A 19732-nucleotide genomic window follows, 5' to 3' on the forward strand; every position below is an offset into this window, starting at 1 on the left:
AGGTAACATTTTATAATCCTAAACATCTAGTTGCATTCATTCACAGCAGTGGCAGATCTATAATGTCAGGTTTTCCCATCAGGAGTATTCCCCCAAGGGTGATTTATAGCCCCATTAAATAACATTGCTACATACAATGTTAAAGGGCAGCAGTGTGGAGTAGTGGTTAGGGCTCGGGACTCTTGACCGGAGGGTTGTGGGTTCAGTCCCTGGTGGGGGACACTGCTGCTGTACCCTTGAGCAAGGTACTTTACCTAGATTGCTCCAGTAAAAACCCAACTGTATAAATGGGTAATTGAATGTAAAAATAATGTAATTGTATGTAAAAATAATGTGATATCTTGTAAGAACTGTAAGTCGCCCTGGATAAGGGCGTCTGCTAAGAAATAAATAATAATAATAATAATAATAATAATAATAATAATAATAATAATAATAATAATAATAATAATAATAATATCATGCTTTTCAAATCAAATTATAACATTTTTGTGTGTAAAAAATAAATAAATCAGCTTTACCTCTCAAATATGTTCGTAACTCCTGGTCTAGTTCCACAAACATAGGTATTAATTGGACTTGTAGAACCACAAATCACAAATATAAGATTATTAGGCCTACAGTTTTGTTCCTCGTCTACCTGAGGGAGCTACGGGTGTTGTGGTTAAATATGCTAATTTGAAAATTAATATTAGCATACTCAGTCAGAGTGGCCCCTAGACACATATACCTCCTTCCAGTTTGTACTGATAAATAAAGTTGTGCATTAAGTCACCTTCATCCAGCGACTATTTTTTTTTAATATATATGTGCACTAAAATCCACAGAGACACCTTGACCGCCCCATGACCTGCTTGATGCATGACAGAGAAACGCTTACCCTAAATCCTGCTAGGATTATTCTGGTTACTTTTTCTTTGACTGATTCCTGGAGGATGTCTGACAGAGCAGGGACCACATTGTATCGGCGGAGGAATTCACACATCTGAGGGCTGAATGCCAACAGCCAGATACAGAAGACCATCTGATACTGGAGCTGAAATCCACACTTATTGCCCAGGACTGCCATTATACTGAAAAAAAAGGAGATACGCATCTTTTAGTTTCATGAAGCAAACATTTAACACACTTAATTCAAGGTCACACATTTTATTATTCTTACAAAAAGGGCTTAATTTACCATGATCTCTATTGACAAAATAAATACTAAAAACATCCATCTTAGAAACTGCTTCATCAAAAACCTGCAACCCTTTTTAATCATGTGATTCATGATATGTAATTGGTAAAACAAATAAGGTACTGTAGGTGACGGGTACATTCTCTTAGTTTTCAAAGCTTTTGTAAACAAGAGGCATCCTCCACAATATTGTTCACATTATTACCAAGATCTTTGGAAAGTATGAGACATTTAATCTGGAATACAATTTGGACGTTTTAAAGAAAACATGTTTCCCTGACAATTCACATGAAAGTATGAAAATAAATGTGTAATTCAGCACTTATATTACACCTCGATTTGGACTTGGTTTAATCACAAATACCAGGGGTTAAGGGTTACCTACTTACCAATTGATGCCATCAGCTTCAACCCATGCAAAACGGTACTCGTTAACCCTGAGCATCAACTGCAAACACCCGGCAACACACTGCACATACTGGGAACTCTGAAAATCAAGAGGCAATTTACAGCATGATTTACAGCATGAAAAATCCACTTACAAAAACATGAAACCTTAAGTGCATGAAAGTATGGGTTTCCAAATAATACATTTTTAAAAAGTTCCAGCAGCAAAAGGTTAATGTGGTAGTAAAAACCCTTGTAATGGAACTGAACAAAGAGAATCATAGAATGCAGTTGTGTATCTCATATTAAGACAACAAGAATGAAGTGAAGAAAGAAGTAATTTGACCTCAATACTAGGAGTGTAACGATACACTAATGTATGATGCGATATGTATCCCGATACATGCCATGGTCCTGAGGGCTACTCGTATGATGCACAATAAGATCATTTAACAAGACTATTTTGTTTAAAACAACAAAAGTAAAATGGTAGGGGAAGTATAGTCATACCAACTATAAAACACACATATTCTCCATTTAGGAACCATTTGGTGATCTAAATTGAGCTACATTATGCTTTTGATCTTGTAAATCACAATAAACACAGCTCTATTACAATTCATCTATACACAATGACTCATTACACCCCTACTCAAAACAGTAATATTTTGTAAGGTCACAAACAATTTAGCATACAGGATTTATGTCAAACTGCAAATATGATGTAATTACCTACAAATATGAGGCTTGGACACAGAGGCATCAGCTTTGTAAAAAATACTGGCATGAAAAAGTTAAGATTTCTTGTACGATAACCACAATCTAACTTGAACTACAAAAAAAAAAAAATCACACAATACAGTTGTGTGCAAAGCAAATTAACGAAATAATTTGTTTAATGTTTTTTTTTTTAGATCAAATTACTTTTAAAAGGATCTAGAACTAACAGAATAGTTCTAATAAATCTTACTTAATAGGTGATGCAATCACTATGTAGGTCTCACATGTACCTACTTGTTGTAAATGCAATTTGATTATGTTTTTTTTCGATTTTTACAAAAAGAAGTGTGCTTATGAATACATATTTCAGACCTGCTCTTTCAAGATCTGATACAATATTATATTAGCAGAAAAGCCATTCAACTGAGGAACACAGTGTCTTTACAATTTGGTTTAAATTTAAGACTCCAGCAATAATTCTGGAACACACTTCATGAATTGTACCACCCATAATTAAATCAATTTTGAAAGCAAAGAACATGAACACCTACTTGATATGTGTATGTAAATTATTCAAGAATAGCAATCCAGGTGTACTGCATTCTCTGCACTATACTCAACTATGCACCAAATTACATTCAATCCTGTAAGGTATATGTAGCTTACAGGAAAGCTTAATCCACTATAATTGCAAACCTTTAGATAGACATATAAACTGACATATTGTTGTAATATTAAAACATGGATTTAAAAAGTCAATTTTCTTTAAAGCAATCCCAAGCTAAATCCAAAACAACTATAAAAATAATCAAATCTTAAATGTACAGTAAATATTAAATTCTTACAAATTAAATTGTTTTTGCCAGAACACAAGTGTTGTAATAAAGCAAGGGTGTATCCTACTCTACCCACACTTATTGCTTTTAATTTCAGGTCAAAACAAATTCTGATTTTGAATTTGTCGGTGCTGAAACACCAAATGCATTTTTAAGCACTTGTTAAAAGTTCACAGATGCAATACATTATCAAAATGATGTAACACTGGAGTACTGGTTGTCGGCAGCCATTTTAAAATCTATGGTACAGCTGTATTTTACAGTCAACAAACAAGACACTTAAATACACCGTATTGCCACTGTGTACTCTGACATTGGACCGGAAAGGGAAAATTGCGATGTCGGACCAGGTCCGACATAGGGCCGCAAAGGGTTAAATATACCGTATTGCCACTGTGTACTCTGTGTCATTTATATTTTATCAAAAAGCTTTAGGAAGTTTAAGTACTTACATCACTTGGGGAAACTGTTCCAGTTTCAGCACCTGCAACACGCAGTTTCTAACAACAAATAAAAAAAGTATGGGTGAAAAAACTAAAATGTGCTTATATATGTAAAGTACCAGACATAAATCTGAGTTTTACTACCCAAAAAGCCTACAATAAAGATAACAACTGTTGCTAAAATATGAATTGTCTCAGTGTTAATAACTTACTTCATAAATACCACAATTGTGTAGTTGTACATTACCTACTGAGCACAATCAAATGTGGCTTGATTGGTCTTAATATATTCATAAATGTTTTCAGTAAGATACAATTTTTTGTCAAACCTGGAGTTGACAGCAGTGAACTTTCTCAGTATTGAGTATTGAGGATTATAATATGCTTGACAAATACTTATATATATAATGTTTTAATGATATTTATGGAGTGAATTAATGTTTGTATTGTAGTAATTACAAAATGATAGACATAACAGACACAATACATGTATTGGCAACAGTAGGTTACATTCCCATTTATAGCAAAAAAAATATTATATTCTTGTTAGACTTACACTTATGACTAGTACTGGGCATTATACACACACACATATATACATATATATTATATATACACACACACATATACAGGGTGATTAGAAAGTAAGTTTACCACATGAGATATGGTGTGTTGATGTGGTAAACTTACTTTCTAATCACCCTGTGTATGTGTATATGCAGAACATTTTAAATAAGAAAAACTGATTAAAAATCATTTTTGAAACCCTGAAATGAAAATTAAATGCCAAAAGGAAGTCTGTGTTATTTATTTATTTTATTTTTTTTTAATACAGTGCAAGAAAAAAAGTTACCTGGGAGCTTAACTGAGTTTTAATCCAGTTGAAGTAGTAATTGAGATCACTACCTTCCATCAGTTCCCTTCCCCAGGCTGCCAGTTTTGCAATAATTCTTGCAGCCTGGAATACAGAAATTAGAAAAACAGATCAATCATGCATTTATTTTATTTTTTTACAACAGTTCTTATACAGTAACCATAACTAAACCCTCCTACATATACACTCGTAGTCAAAAGTTTACATACCCCAATGGAAAGTTATAATTTCTAGAAATTTCTCGAAAACAAAGAATTTTAGGAAAAGTCTTTTGTAGCAAAAAAAGTGAGGAAAAAAAGTTACAAGAAATGTTAATAACAATGCGAGAATGACTGCGAAAGATATTCAAAGTGAATTGGCTGCAAGTGGGACTGGGGTTTCCATTTCAACCATAGGCCGAGTATTGCATGGTGATGGTATCAATGGTCGCAGGCCAAGGAAAAAGCCCCTCTTAGGAAAACGTCACAAAGACAATCACTTAAAGTTTGCAAAACAGCATTTGAATGATGGGTATGAGTTCTGGTCAAAGGTTTTGTGGAGTGATGAAACAAAAATCGAGCTATTTGGTCACGCTGATAGTCGTTACATTTGGAGAAAGTCTGGTGAGGTGTACAAAGAAAAGAACACCATACCTACCGTCAAGCATGGAGGTGGTAACATCCTTCTATGGGGCTGTTTTTCCTCTAATGGCACAGGAAATTTTGTTCCAATACATGGATTCCACAGCATACCAAAAGATATTGGCCAATAATCTGAAACCCTCCTCTACAAAACTTGGTTTAAAGCGCACCTGGATGTTCCAACACAACAACGATGCAAAGCATACATCAAAATCTACTTCAGAATGGTTAAAGAAGAATAAAATCAAGGTTCTGGAATGGCCTAGTCAAAGTCCCGATGTAAATCAGATTGAGAATCTTTGCTATGAGTTGAAGAAGGTTGTGCACAAGAGAAGTCCTTGGAATTTCAATGAACTGGAACAATTTTGCGTTGAAAAATTGTCAAAAATAATTTAAGAATAAGGCCAAAAGCTCATTGACAAATATCCTAATTGTTTAAAAGAGTTTAGTATTGCTAAAGGTGCCTCAACTCGCCATTAATTTAATTTTCCTTGTCAGGGTATGAATACTTTTGAATGAGCATTTTTTGAGTTTTACTGGAGTTCTGCTACAAAAGATTTTTCCAATAATCCTTTGATTTTGAGAAACTTCTAGAAAGTATGCATTTCCATTGGGAATTGCCCGGGTTGTGATTGGTACAGAAAAGTGAAAGTAGTTTTGGTATTGATTTAATATCATTACTTTAGTAGTGAACTTTAGTTTAGGTATTGTGTTAATTTATAGCAATGTATATGATTGATTAACCTTTTAGGGTTTGACCTGTTGTCAGAGCAATAATGTAAAAAAAAAAAAAAATGTAAAACATTTTTTTTAACAAACCACCTGATCTGTCTCCAGTTTATTATTATTATTATTATTATTATTATTATTATTATTATTTATTTCTTAGCAGGCGCCGTTATCCAGGGCGACTTACAATTGTTACAAGATATCACATTATACATTATTTCACATTATACAGATATCACATAATTTTTTTTTTACATACAATTACCCATTTATACAGTTGGGTTTTTACTGGAGCAATCTAGCTAAAGTACCTTGCTCAAGGGTACAACAGCAGTGTCCCCCACTAGGGATTGAACCCACAACCCTCCAGTCAAGAGTCCAGAGCCCAGAGCCCTAACCACTACTCCACACTGCTGCCCTATTAGAAAGGTCCTAGAAATTAAGATGCAGTACAGAGTTGAGAGGGCCTAGTATATTTTTTAAATGAGAAACACTTTGTATTTATTATAGAAATAAATGAAAAAATAAATGTATTTTCTTTTTTTTTCATATGATAAACTTAGTATATGTGCGATAAATTACTAAGACATCTAAGCAATAACTCCACAGAATATCATTTAGAGCATCAGAATTTGATTCTGTTGCGCGTTTAGCAGAAGTTAATTCAAGTGTGTATCATAAAACATACGGCATTAGCATACAGCATGGGGGCTTATTGAGGAAAACAGAATAAAGAATGTGCTGCCCCCCACTGGAAAAATAAGTTATTGAGGTTTGTTGACAACAATGTATAAATGAATTGCTGAGGTCTGAATCTATATTTAGGCCTTTAAGGCTTAAAAGAGATTTACAAACCACAGGTTTGATTACTCAAATATCAACCTTATTAAAATATGTTCCTGTATATTGTGGTAGCAACAAATAAAACAAAACAGCATGTATAATCCCTCACTGGGAAGCTATCTCCTGTGCATAGCTGAGTACATCTGTATGCATGGTTAGAAATTCACTCTCACCCAAGGTGAATTAAATCTGATGAGGACTAGTTGATGTCTGTGTCTCAGTAGTCCTCTGGGCGAGTGCTTAAAACAAACAGACACATATACTCTCACATTCACAGTTTGGCATTAAAAATATGCAGGAAAAGTCAATTTTCTAACAGGGTGTAGCAGTGGTGAATAAGCATTCACAATGTTTACAAAACAGACACTTGGAACTGAAACCTCCCTTCATCTCCCCTGAAATGCCAACCTCAATGACGTTTTACGTTTGTGTTCTCCCTCTACGCAGGATGCAAAGTTTATTGGGTGTTTGAATTTACTGAAACACGTTGCGTCTTTGAAGCAAGTGTAAAGTCATTTTACAAAAATGTGGAGATTTATTCCGGGTTGCGACCCCCCACCTAGGGTTGTTACCTGGACCCATAATTCCGGAACACTTTGGGACGGGACAGGGTTTTTAAGTTGCCCTTAAACTGAAAGAAATAAACACGTGAATTGAGCACTAAACACTTGCATAATTTATACTGCTTCTTAATTATCCTAATCATTGTGATAATACAAATCTTACAAAATAAAAAAGCATCTTGAATAAAAATGTGTGTATGTTTATTCAAGATACTTTCTTATTTTGTAAAATTTGTATTTCAGTTATCAATATTTAAAAGTTGCTATTTATATCCTGTTAATTAGTAATGTATAACCCTAATTTACACTGACTCTCCCAATTAAATAATAACACTGATCAAGTATTCACTGTCTTTTATATCCTGTTAATTAGTAATGTATAGCCCTAATTTATATTGACTCTCCCAATTAAATAATAACACTGATCAAGTATTCACGGTCTTTTATATCCTGTTAATTAGTAATGTATAGCCCTAATTTACACTGACTCTCCCAATTAAATAATAACACTGATCAAGTATTCACTGTCTGGTGTCAGGAATACTGAACAGCTGGTCATTATTAATGATTTAAGTGGGAGAAGGCGATATACTATTAGAAACTATAAAGAAACATATATATATATATATATATATATATATATATATATATATATATATATATATATATAAACTATTACTAAAATAAATAAATATTGAGGATGGTACTTATTTATTTATTTAATTTGTTAAAAGCTATTATTGTATTGTCATGCTGCCTCGAGATAATTAATCAATAGAATCAATTTAGCAAAGGTTCAGCACTCAATTCACGTGTTGATTTCCTTCAGTTTAAAGGCAACTTCAAAATCCTGTTGTGTCTCGCAGTATTCCGGAATTATAGGGCCAGGTGGCAACCCTATCCCCAACAAAAAATAAAAAAATAAAGACTGAAGATGTCATTAGCAAAAGGGGCCGGTTGTACTAACGAGATCAAAAAATAGGTCACGTTATACTAAACATTTTTAAACTAATAAATAATTACCATAATGAACATTATCGTAATATGTTGCTTAAAACATAATAACACAATATATTCATAATAAAGTTGAGTTCTTACCTATAAACAACAGTATTATTATTATTATTTGTTTATTTACCATACTCCTTTATCCAAGGCGACTTACAGGGACTAGGGTGTGTGAACTATGCATCAGCTGCAGAGTCACTTACAACTACGTCTCACCCGAAAGACGGAGCACAAGGAGGTTAAGTGACTTGCTCAGGGTCACACAATGAGTCAGTGGCTGAGGTGGGATTTGAACCGGGGACCTCCTGGTTACAAGCCCTTTTCTTTAAGCACGGGACCACACAGCACCCAAACAGTAACACATTTAAAGTATGGGACTCGCTGTCTGTAGCTTGGTGTTATTTACATTGTCATCCGCATATGTTAAGCAAATGGAAGCTGAAATTACTTTTTTAAACAACATTTTTTCTTATACCAATACAGTACTGGTGAGCGATAATTAGTTTGTTTGAAAACCAGGCTTTAAATCACTGATAATAGGTGCAAAAGCGGCGATCTTCGAGTGCTTCGGGGCTCAAGCACCAATGGTGGGGAAAATAAGGTCTGGCAAAGTGCAACCAAACCGCCTGTTCTGTCAAATTATAGTGTGGATGGTGCTTCACAATCTGAACTGTTACTGCAGCGTTTAAAAAGTAAAACATTCACTGGCGGCTCTGACAAACCAGAAGGTGATCCTTCACATATTCAAATATATTTTACACAAAGTCCCCCAGCTTTCTTAGTGAAGATCGCGTGTGTACGTGAGTACATTAATTATTGTACTTAGTAATTCATATTTCTCTATCTTTGGCAGTCCCTCGGCATCAAGGATGACTTACTTCCACTGTGGTTCTGTGTGATCTGAGATGACTGAAGAGCCCAATGCGAGATCCACAGACTCTGCCACAGGTGGGGCAGGAGGTGCTTGACAGGATGGGTGGCTAGATGGATTGAGCTGCAGCGCACTCCTTTCGCTGCACCCGTTTGGCTTACTTATGCGCTTGCCGGTGAGACTCAAGATGTGCAATGCCAACCCAAATGCTTCTCCTCCAGTTTGTGCGATCTTGAGCTAGGGAGTCCCATGAGTTGCTGTCAATGTTGTATTTTTTAATGAGGCTTTAAGAGCATCCTTGAACCTTTTCTTCTATCCTCCTGGGGATCTCTTGCCATGGCAGAGTTCAGAGTAAAGGACTAGCTTTAGCAATCTAGTGTCTGGCATGCAGACTACATGACATGACCCACCTAGCGGACTTGGTTGTGAGTAATCAGTGCATTAATGCTAGGGAGGTTATCCTGGGAGAGGACGCTGACATTGGTTTGCTTGTCCTCCCTGTGAATTTGGAGTATTTTTTGGAGGCATTGTTGTTGGTACTTCTCCAGTGATCTGTGCTTGCTGTAAGTTGTCCATGCCTCCAAAGCATACAGGAGGGTGGAGATCCCCGCTGCTCGGTATACCATGAGCTTGATATAGGTCTTAAGGTCTTGATCTTCAAAGACATGTTCCCTCAGGTGGCCAAAGGCTGCTCTAGCTCACTGGAGGCAATGGTGGATTCCATCATCAACGTCTGCCCTCACAGACAGGTGGCTTCCAAGGTATGGGAAGTGATCCACATTTTCCAGGACTTCGTTGTGGATCTTGATTGATGGGGGATGGTGCTGTTCAGTAGGAGCTGGTTGCTGAAGGACTTTGGTCTTCCGGATGTTAAGCGTGAGCCCCATTTTCTCGTACGCTTCCGTGAAGACGTCTACAATGGTTTGAAGCTCATACTCTATGTGTGCAGACACATGTGTCATCTGCATATTGCAATTCAATGACTGAGGTTGAGGTGGTCTTAGTTCTAGATCGGAGGCGAGGGAGACTGAACAGTTTCCCATCTCTTCTGTAGATAAGCTCCACACCTGCAGGGAGTTTGTTGGTGGTGAGGTGGAGCATCACGGCAAGAAAGATTGAAAAAAGTGTAGGTGCAATGACATAGCCTTGCTTGAACCCTATCTTAACTGGGAAAGGGTCTGTGGTGAATCCGTTGGAAAGGACCACAGCTTGCATGTCATCGTGGAGCAGACGAAGGATGATGACAAATTTTTGTGGGCAGCCGAATTTAAGGAGAACTTTCCATAGCCCCTCTCAATTGATGGAATCGAAGGCTTTTGTGAGGTCAAAGAAGGCCATAAACAGAGGTTGTCGTTGTTTCCTGCATTTTTCCTATATTTGTTGTGCAGTGAAGATCATGTCGACTGTGCCTCTTGAAGGTGGGAATCCGCATTGAGACTCTGGAAGGAGCTCTTCAGCCACTGGGAGGAGGCGGTTGAGGAGGATTCTTGTGATTACTTTTCCTGTGGCAGATAGCAGGGAGATTCCTCTATAGTTACCACAATCAGACTTCTTTCTTGAAGATTGTCATGATTACGGTGTATTTATTTAATCACTCACAGGCTGTAACCCCCAACTCCATAAATCAGACAGCATTTTTGTAAATAACAACACAGGTAACGATCAATAAAATAAACATTTTATTTGTGTCAATTTCAGGCGGAGCTTCGTGGTCGGCAAGGTTACACAGCTGAGAGAATTTTTTTCCTCTGTCATCCTGTCTGGTGCTGTCAGTGTCAGTTTCTTAACACACAGTACAGTAGTCACTCAGTAACGAGGTGCAAACAGGTGATTGATTGATCTGTAGGAGCGTTTACTAAGGCGCCTTTGTGTTAAAAATAAATAAATAAATAAATAAATAAATAAATAAATGTTGTATGTCACACTTCTCCACATATATGGAGAACTGGTTATCCAACTGTCATGGAACTCTGTATTAACATTCAGTTTAAGTTACTGGCGTATCAGGTTATGGAGATACGGTATATGGAGGAGACTGTACGTACAAACATCTGTCTGTATGTCACACATATATATGTATGCATGCATACATACATACATGCATAAATACATACATAAATACATACATACATATGGAGAATCACCCATCAAACTATGATTAAACATTTAATTGCCAATTTCTATTCTATACTATTCTGTACATACTGTTGGTATATGTCATGCTCATCAACTTCATATTGACAGCACTAATTCTGGATGGTACTATGTTATTATTATAGTTGTTATTGATACTGTTGTTATTGATTCTTATTGTTGATGTTGTTATTATAATTATTAGGACTACCAATGACTAGTGTATATGTACACTAGACCACACGTCTTAAACGCACTGTAAATAATTTGCACATGTTTATAACAAACATGAAAAGAATAATTGGTTCCACAATTTTGTTCAAAAGTTACAAAAATGCCGGGTTGATTACTACTGAGAAATGTGTTGAATTCGTATGGACTACCGGTATACTGGATCCTCAATAATAATAATAATAATAATAATAATAATAATAATAATAATAATAAATAAATAAAATAAATATTAGGTAATTTGCATTTGAAAGAATAATTTCTCTCCCTAAAAGAAAACTATTTGGAAACCCAAATTACCCAAAAAGGTACTACCAAAATAGACTGAGAAAAAGGCACGACTTATTTGTATTTTTCCATGGAAACCCTGCCATTGTTTCACTACCTGCACTCAAACTGCTTATAAAAACAATAAGCATGCTTCAGTCCGTAGAAGGAACACAGTATTCTTACTGCAGCACGACTCAAGTGAGAAGTGCTGGAACTACAAATTAAACACATTATAAGATCATCTAAATAAAAATAGAAAGACACGTAATCTTGCATTAAACCTGTTTGTAATAACATATTTTAACTGAAGTATTGGCAGAAATAACTGGTGACAAGAACATATTTAGCGCTGGGTGAGGAATGTCATTTTACAACATACTAGTTCTCATTCTCATCAACAAGGGTTTATTCATGATCTGGCCCATTTGCATGATTCGCATACTGCAGCTATCCATTTTTGTTTTATGCTGATTTAGTATTTTGTGTTACAGATTTATGTTTAGTCTTTGAGATGCAAGTATGATGCAACCATATCCATAAATGCAGAAGTGGTTTGAATTAGTTCGATTTTTTTATGGTGTTGAATTATTTGATGTGTTTTGCATAGCCATATATGAGAGACAGGAAAGGAGGCAGTGCAGACTGTGCATCACATCTGTCATTCCAAGCAGTTACTCACCATGTGAACAGTAAACAGATCCTGGCGATTCAGCATTGGCAGAAAGTAGGACCAGGCCGTGTTTTTAGTTCTTTTGGCATAATCAAAGAAGATGTTAACACGCTGATGGTTTTCCTGTGGGTGAAAAAGCATAATTATGCATTAATGTCTGACGCAGTGGTAATTCATTTGCTAGGTAATTGATGGCAATGACAGCAGGTGATTTAGAGAGACAGAGTATTTTAACAGGAGCAATCGTCTCTTGTAACTAACCGTTAACTATCCCCACGTTTGGGGATTTGCATTCACCTAAAGGTACATCATTAATTTAGCAATCAAGTGTATACACCCTTAGAAAACTAAGGTACTCTACCTTTTGTTTTTCCACTAGCATGGGTAGCAGTTGGCAGCAAAGTATATTGGACCATGTAAGGGTGTGTAAATCATAATGCAGAGATGTCAAAGGCTATGATTTGGCCGTAGCAGCTACTATTTTTTGGAGGTACTGCTTCGGCGCTACGTTGAAAGGGTATGTATAATACTACGATTTTTAATAAATAAATACATGATGGATACTCCCTGAACGTTTACAAAATATTATTTCAACACCATGTTTTTTTGTTCTTTATTTTTTTAATTAATGGTTCGTAATACTGTATTTCACTGCCAGTTTATTGTGGCTTTGACATACTAAAATCTCTGAGCCAGGTTGCTTAGTAACCAGTTTAGAAACTGAAACTGCCATATGAAACTCTAAACAGTTGTTTTTATATTACCGAATTTATATATTACATCATTATATTGCACATTGTGCTTATAGACATTGTGCTTGCACTGTATTTTTTTCTGAAAAAACTAAAACTAAAAACAAATTACTTGTAGTATACCGGTAGTGTTTAATGCAAAACCCTATAAACCCTAATTTTATACATGAATACAGAAATATCTGTACCTCCAAATAATAGTTGATCTCTGTTTATCACAGGATGGGGTGGGACGGGATCTTTTTGACAGGACAGGAATTTAAAAGAAAATAAAGTTACGGGACGGGAAAAATTTGGAGAGGACAGGATGGGACAGGATTGGAAATGATTACTCTTTCATGAGATGGGATGGGACAGGAACATTTTTGACAGGACAGGATGGGACAGGACTGAAGTTTCATTCCTGTGTCACTCTCTACTGTATATATTTCACATACGGTATACCCATACAAGTGATTTTCATTCATTTATAGCTATAATACAGATTTATAATACATCAGGTACTGGTAACAAAATGTATTTCTTATAGCTTTACATGTAATCTGTGTCAGCAAGTACATTTGTATATTTTATTTTCAGTGACCAAAGCAAGTCATCACAACTAAAATGCATTTAATAGTTTAGCTGAATTGTGTTTTCAGTGATGGTGTGTTCAGTGATGAACAAAAATGACACAAAAGCAGTTCTTCCTACAATAGCTGCAGCCAAAACGGGATGCAGAAAATATAGAAGCAATTGAACTTGTCTGAGTGTGAAGCAGAATGATTGCCTGAGAGTAATAGTAGGGGGAACAGGAGCTTTAAATAAATACATAAATACATAAATAAAATAAAAAAGCATAACTATAAGGCCAAGTGGAAAAGTGATTTAGCTTCATTCAGCAGAATGCTACATAGAAGAATGTCCTACAGTCATGCAAGCAGGTCATTTATGCAGTGGTAGCTTTTGTTTATTATATCTAGAAACACATATTTATTCTGTAGGAGTGCCAACTATTTGCTATGAGTGCATGTTCTGTTTGAAATTAGGTTATTGAAAAAAAGATTAAGTGCTGCAATAAAAGATGTTTCTTGCACATATGCCTTCCTGATTATGTCTGACGGGGGAGAGCGAATCATTGTAAGGATGTGGCTCCTACTACTGTTTTTTTTTTATGTAAAATAAGCTCTGTTAATAACTGGTAGGGTAGCATTGCATAAATAAGTTAGGCTTATTGAGTAGAAAACCAATGGTGTCAGGAAATTACTGTACATCACCATGTGCTGAAACAGTAGAGATTTCATTCACTGGAACAGGGTCATTTGAAGTAAGCAAATCACAAGACTAGAGGATGTGTAGAAAATCTGTAACTGAGCATCAACTATGAAAATGAACAGGATACCCAAATTATATGCAAATTACATAGTGTACATAATTGTACATGTCCTCTCTTCAGATCTGTAGATTTGTGTAGCCTGTAGTACTGAAAACTACTCAATCATCCCAAATTGAATAAGGTTAATTGCAAGCATAAATGCGTCCTTTACATTTGTTGTAAATTCTATAGTTAATAACCGATAACCAGGTAGTAAAAAGAGTGTCAGGTTAGGAACCTTGATGGGTGTCTGGGTTTTGGGTTACCGATACCTACCTCTTTTGTTTTAATGTTGAAACAATACACACAGCAGCATCCGCAAAATGCAATTTCTGTTGTATTTATTAATACACAATTTACAGTGCATTTGTGGTACAATAGGGAAAAATTATAGGAGGTGTAATGTAGAAACTGACTAGCTTAATTTGTCACAGCACTGTAGCCAATCTGCTGTTATTTTAAAAAGTGTATCTACTTCAGAATAAATGTTGACATCCTCAACCTTTATAACATTTTTATATTTGTGGCCATCCAGTACAAGAAACCCTCCTGTGGTAAGCCGCATTTCCAAATTGAACATTAGTCTGGCTCATGAGTTATTTGCCTCATCCTAACTTTAAGGTTTGTTCATACACCACCACCACCACCATCTATTTGCTGACCTGGAAAAAAATGAGTGAGCTGATATGTATATTACACTCTATATAACTCCAATGGTTTACTTAAAATGTTGCATCACATGACTCACAAAAGAAATTATGTCAAAATCTGCAGTCAATGTGGTTGCCAGCGAACATCACCACTTTTGTAAGCACCTGGTTTTCCATGGAGGACCACCAGCCAAGTCTTGCTTAGCTGAAGAGATCCAATGAGATAAGTCATAGTTGTTGTAGTTTTTTTCTATAACCTTTATTCTAACGACGTGAGACACTACCATGTCCCCGATAAACACATGTCTGTTTACTTTATCTAAATACTGCGCCAGCTAAAAGTGTATGAATCGGACCAAACCACATAAAACTGTAAGAAACTAAATCAACTGAAACTGTGATTCTCTTTTGCACTTCAAATCAAATATCTTAAAATTAGCATTTTGAAAGAAACACGTGTCATTCACCAACTAACGCCTTCCCCGATTGCTTTGCCAAAGGGACTTCTGAGGTGAATATACTTAATAAACTTCCTGAAAATAAGGCAAGCAACCTGATTTTTTTTTTTTAAGAAATACATAAAATGTGTTTATTTGAAATTGCACCTATACAGAGAATGAAAGTGCAAGTCCGGTAAGCATTATGGGATTTTTTTTCGTTAGCTATAACAATTTTACTGAAACTATAGGTTAAAGAAGTCTCTGCTTGTAAGCGATGTTTTAGCCTGTCTTGCATTTCCTGTATCATTTTCACCTGGAGGGTAAAATTGTGCCCACCCCTTCACTGGTTTATTTCATGTCAATAACTAATTAGCTGGTTCCCAAATTAACATATGCTTTCAGCAGAAGAGACCGTTAGGGTGAAATGACCAAGGAGGTAAGGCAGTAACAGACTTCCTGGAAGGGAAGGCAAGCAAACTGAGAACTTAGTGTAGTACCAGATGTCTGTTTAAAATACATGTTTACTATAAAATGTGTTTCTTAACCCTTTGTGGTCCTATGTCGGACCTGGTCCGACACTGCAATTTTCCCTTTCTGGTCCAATGTCGGACCCTGTCCGACATCATCAAAAAGACACAAAAAACAGGTCTCCAGTCGTTTTTTTCTCCGGAAAAAGCCAAGAAAACCATTCAACGGCCGAGTGAGATCGATAGGAGCCGAGCGAAGCAGAAAACAAGGGCCGTATCTCATGAACACAAATAGCCCCGGCATCACATAGATAACACGGACATAAACAAACAAGATAGCTGCTTCTGCATCCAGCGCTCAAAGAATATCACATTTGCTTTTTTTTAGATGTTATAGTAATAAAATAATGACTTGGATCGCATTATTGAGGAGTTTGGTGATAAAAAGAGTGATCAGATGATTTATCGGTATGCACTACTATCAAGAGATATGTGAAAAAAACAGTGAACGAGGAGTGGGGCGGGGCTGGAGATGCAGTCCTGAGTGTCCTGTTGATATGCAGTGCCTTTTAAACCTGTTTAACTGTGAAAAACTTTAAAACAGTGCGTCTAAAATAAACTGCGCGTGTGAAAATAAATTGGACCTGACGCGCTGAATAAATGGACCGCTAAGGGTTAAAATAATGCACATTTGAGACCTTATGTAAGTAATAAAAGATTGCCATCTTACCTGAAGTGTATCATCAATCAAAGTCAAGATATACTGTACAGTTTGCTCCTTGGAGATGTGAGCCATAAGGTTGAGGAACGTTTTTGCACACTGTGTTGGAACAAAATAAACATTAGCAGTTAAAAGCAGAAAAGGAGAGGTATAAATTAATAAATTAAACAAACAAAAAAAGACAAATGTATTTGTTTTACCTGTTGTCCTTCATTAGTCAGTATGATGTGCTTGTCTTCAGAACGAGCCATTTCAAACCTCTTAATAAACTCACAGTCCTCTCCTGAAATCATTTGGCCTCTGAAAACACAGTAGATGGTGTCAGGTGTGGTTACTTTACAAAATGAAGGCCGTACTCTGGACTATATAATAAATGTTATATGATTGGAGCTTTAACACTGCGCACCATATACCGTAATATGCAGATGTCTTTAATTGTGGGTATAAGTAGCTAAATACAGTAAAACTCCAAACAACTGCATGTCAACCGTGTTGGTTCTCGCACGGTTTTACCATTCGCGCAGCAACACTAAATGCGTAAATAAATCAACAGAGTCTAACAAATGCAAGAGAAAATGATTCTGTCAACGAATGTTATACCTTGTTGAAACACTGCTCTTTCATTCACTGCTCTTTTTTCCAATAATGAACTATCCCTGCATAGTGACCATGATATAAAGCAGGTCAATCTGCATTTAATTTACCAATATTTAATTTTATTTTGGGGTTATATATTAATGAATGTTTTGGGAGGTTACCGATCAACCCCGTGTTTTCACAACCGCACAGGGCTCAGTCCCAGTTATTGCGGTTATGCAGAGTTCTACTGTACATATTTAAATAAGCAACAGTTGTGTATCTCTTGGTGAGAAAATGACAGCATTTGTCCATCATATACAGCAGTGTATCACGCAAGTAGTAAAACTGCTAAAATAACAAAAACAATATTGTCACTGTGGTCTTGTAAATGAAAGCCTGCAAACCTAAATTCAAAGAGAAGTGGGCTCTTTAAATGCTATGCATGTGTCAGTGTTTAAACGTTTAAACCATATCTACATGCACACACTCTTTACATTACATTATAATGTATGGGAGTCCTACCCCAGCACGGGACACCAAAAATGAATTTCATGGTTTTGCAGGGGTCTCAATCTACTCCACGGTGTAGATTGAGATTATTCAATGTTTAACTTTGGAGTTTATACATTTAAAATTCCCATCCCTAGTGGGCTCCCGAACAAATTTGATAAACGCAGTATGGACATTTTTTTTTTTTTCTTCTAAAAACAACTTTAAAATGAAACTTTTTTGTAAACAATGTCTGATAGAAAAATCTAATTTTCACACTCAAATTACTGTATATACTTCAGCCTTTTATTCTAGCCAGTAAAACTGCAAAAATCAATAGCCAATGAGTTTTCAGCTGCTCACTCTTGGACAAGTACCAATCACTCAAGTGCTGAAGTACACAATTAGTGAGCAAGAACTGGAATATTGAAATCCTCAGTAATAACATCCAATAGTTCCTTTAAAAAAAAATCAAATGTCAGTTCTTTTTTCTCAGCTTATCTTCTGAAAACTTCAATATAACAAAACTTGAAATGACTGTATAGTTTCATTATTAATTATGTGGAAATTCTTTATTTAGGTTGGCAAGTGCAATAATATACTACCCATGCAAGAGCCAATGATAATGATTTATTTTTGTCCACCAGGTTTAACAACAGCTAAAGAATGATCAGTGCATTAGTCATTTCAATTATGACACACAGTAACATGATATTATCATATTTCTTATTTTAAGAAAAAAATATCAATCAGTCATTATTTCATGATCTAAACAGCCCATGTGACTGCATGACATTGTTGATTAAATTATTAAAATACATTAGAATTTGCCTGAATTTGCCCGAAAATCGGGCTAAAGTAGAAAACTTTCTTAAACGATTCAGTTTAAAAGAGCAAAACACAGAAATTTATTATGGTTACAAAAGATAGAAATAGAAGTAATTGAAACAGCTGAACCTAAAACTTAATCATTACAATAGTACTTAATTTTGTTCACCGTTATATTCATCAACAAACATAGAAATAATAGGCTACCATCCTGTGAAATGGTTTATCACTCTTTAAAAATACTAATATTAACGTTTTCAGCACTAAATAACTTTACAGCAACATACACGGTTTACTATGGGCATCTGTTTTCGGCGGAGCTACCTTTCCTAGTCCTATAAACAGTTAGTGTTGAAAGATGTATTGGTTCCTCACGTCATTCCATCGACTTAAAACATATTTTATATGATTACCATAAGACTCTAAAACACCACTGAATCTGCCACATGAAGCTGTACTTCACAATAATCCAATCTCTCACCAAATATGTTCAAACTAAAAACAAAATCCTTGTACAGTGTTTTAGACATAATTTGAACCTGAATAATAATAATAATAATAATAATAATAATAATAATAATAATAATAATAATAATAATAATAATATCTGTTTTGATGCAAGTATAACATCGGTGCACTTCATTAGCGCTAAAAACAGGACAGTGTTCAAATACATTTCCTTCTACTTACTGAAGGTATGATTGCCAGTTGACTTTATTAGCACGGACTTCTGCAGCCTTGGCTGCAATGATGTTGGTTGGAACAGCAGAATCAACAGCTCCTCGGATGTCCATTTTGGGATTGATCCTTTCCTCTCTCTTTCCTTGCTCTCAGTTTTAAATCTAAAACACAATATAAGAATAACAGGGTCACATTACTAATATTACTCAGCTTTGTGTAAAGTGTGAGAAAAACAAGCAGCGCTTCAGCTGTGCTACACAAATAAAATCATCATTATTAATGAATAACTAGTCAAAATGTATATTTACAGTGAATAGACAGCACTGGAATAGCAGAACTCAGTTAGCTGCATTATATTGTTAAGAACATTTAATGTATAAACATTGTTTTTAA

General features: G+C 35.5%; 1 protein-coding gene across 3 annotated transcripts in view; it reads right to left on the reverse strand.

Moving 5' to 3' along the window:
• The window catches only part of atp6v1h (ATPase H+ transporting V1 subunit H), an 82650-nt gene that overhangs the window by 53370 nt on the left and 9548 nt on the right, over positions 1-19732 (reverse strand). For all 3 annotated transcript variants that reach the window (XM_059016881.1, XM_033992630.3, XM_033992631.3), the window contains exons 2-9: positions 19349-19500; positions 16963-17062; positions 16772-16861; positions 12388-12501; positions 4420-4524; positions 3576-3623; positions 1570-1667; positions 881-1073 (exon numbers count right to left, since the gene is read on the reverse strand). In XM_059016881.1, coding sequence (XP_058872864.1) covers positions 881-1073; positions 1570-1667; positions 3576-3623; positions 4420-4524; positions 12388-12501; positions 16772-16861; positions 16963-17062; positions 19349-19452 — 852 coding nt within the window. In that variant the 5' untranslated portion in view covers positions 19453-19500. The remainder of the gene's footprint in view (positions 1-880; positions 1074-1569; positions 1668-3575; positions 3624-4419; positions 4525-12387; positions 12502-16771; positions 16862-16962; positions 17063-19348; positions 19501-19732) is intronic.

This window comes from Acipenser ruthenus, chromosome 3 (assembly GCF_902713425.1).
Source record: "Acipenser ruthenus chromosome 3, fAciRut3.2 maternal haplotype, whole genome shotgun sequence".
In the NCBI taxonomy this organism is placed as follows: domain Eukaryota; kingdom Metazoa; phylum Chordata; class Actinopteri; order Acipenseriformes; family Acipenseridae; genus Acipenser; species Acipenser ruthenus.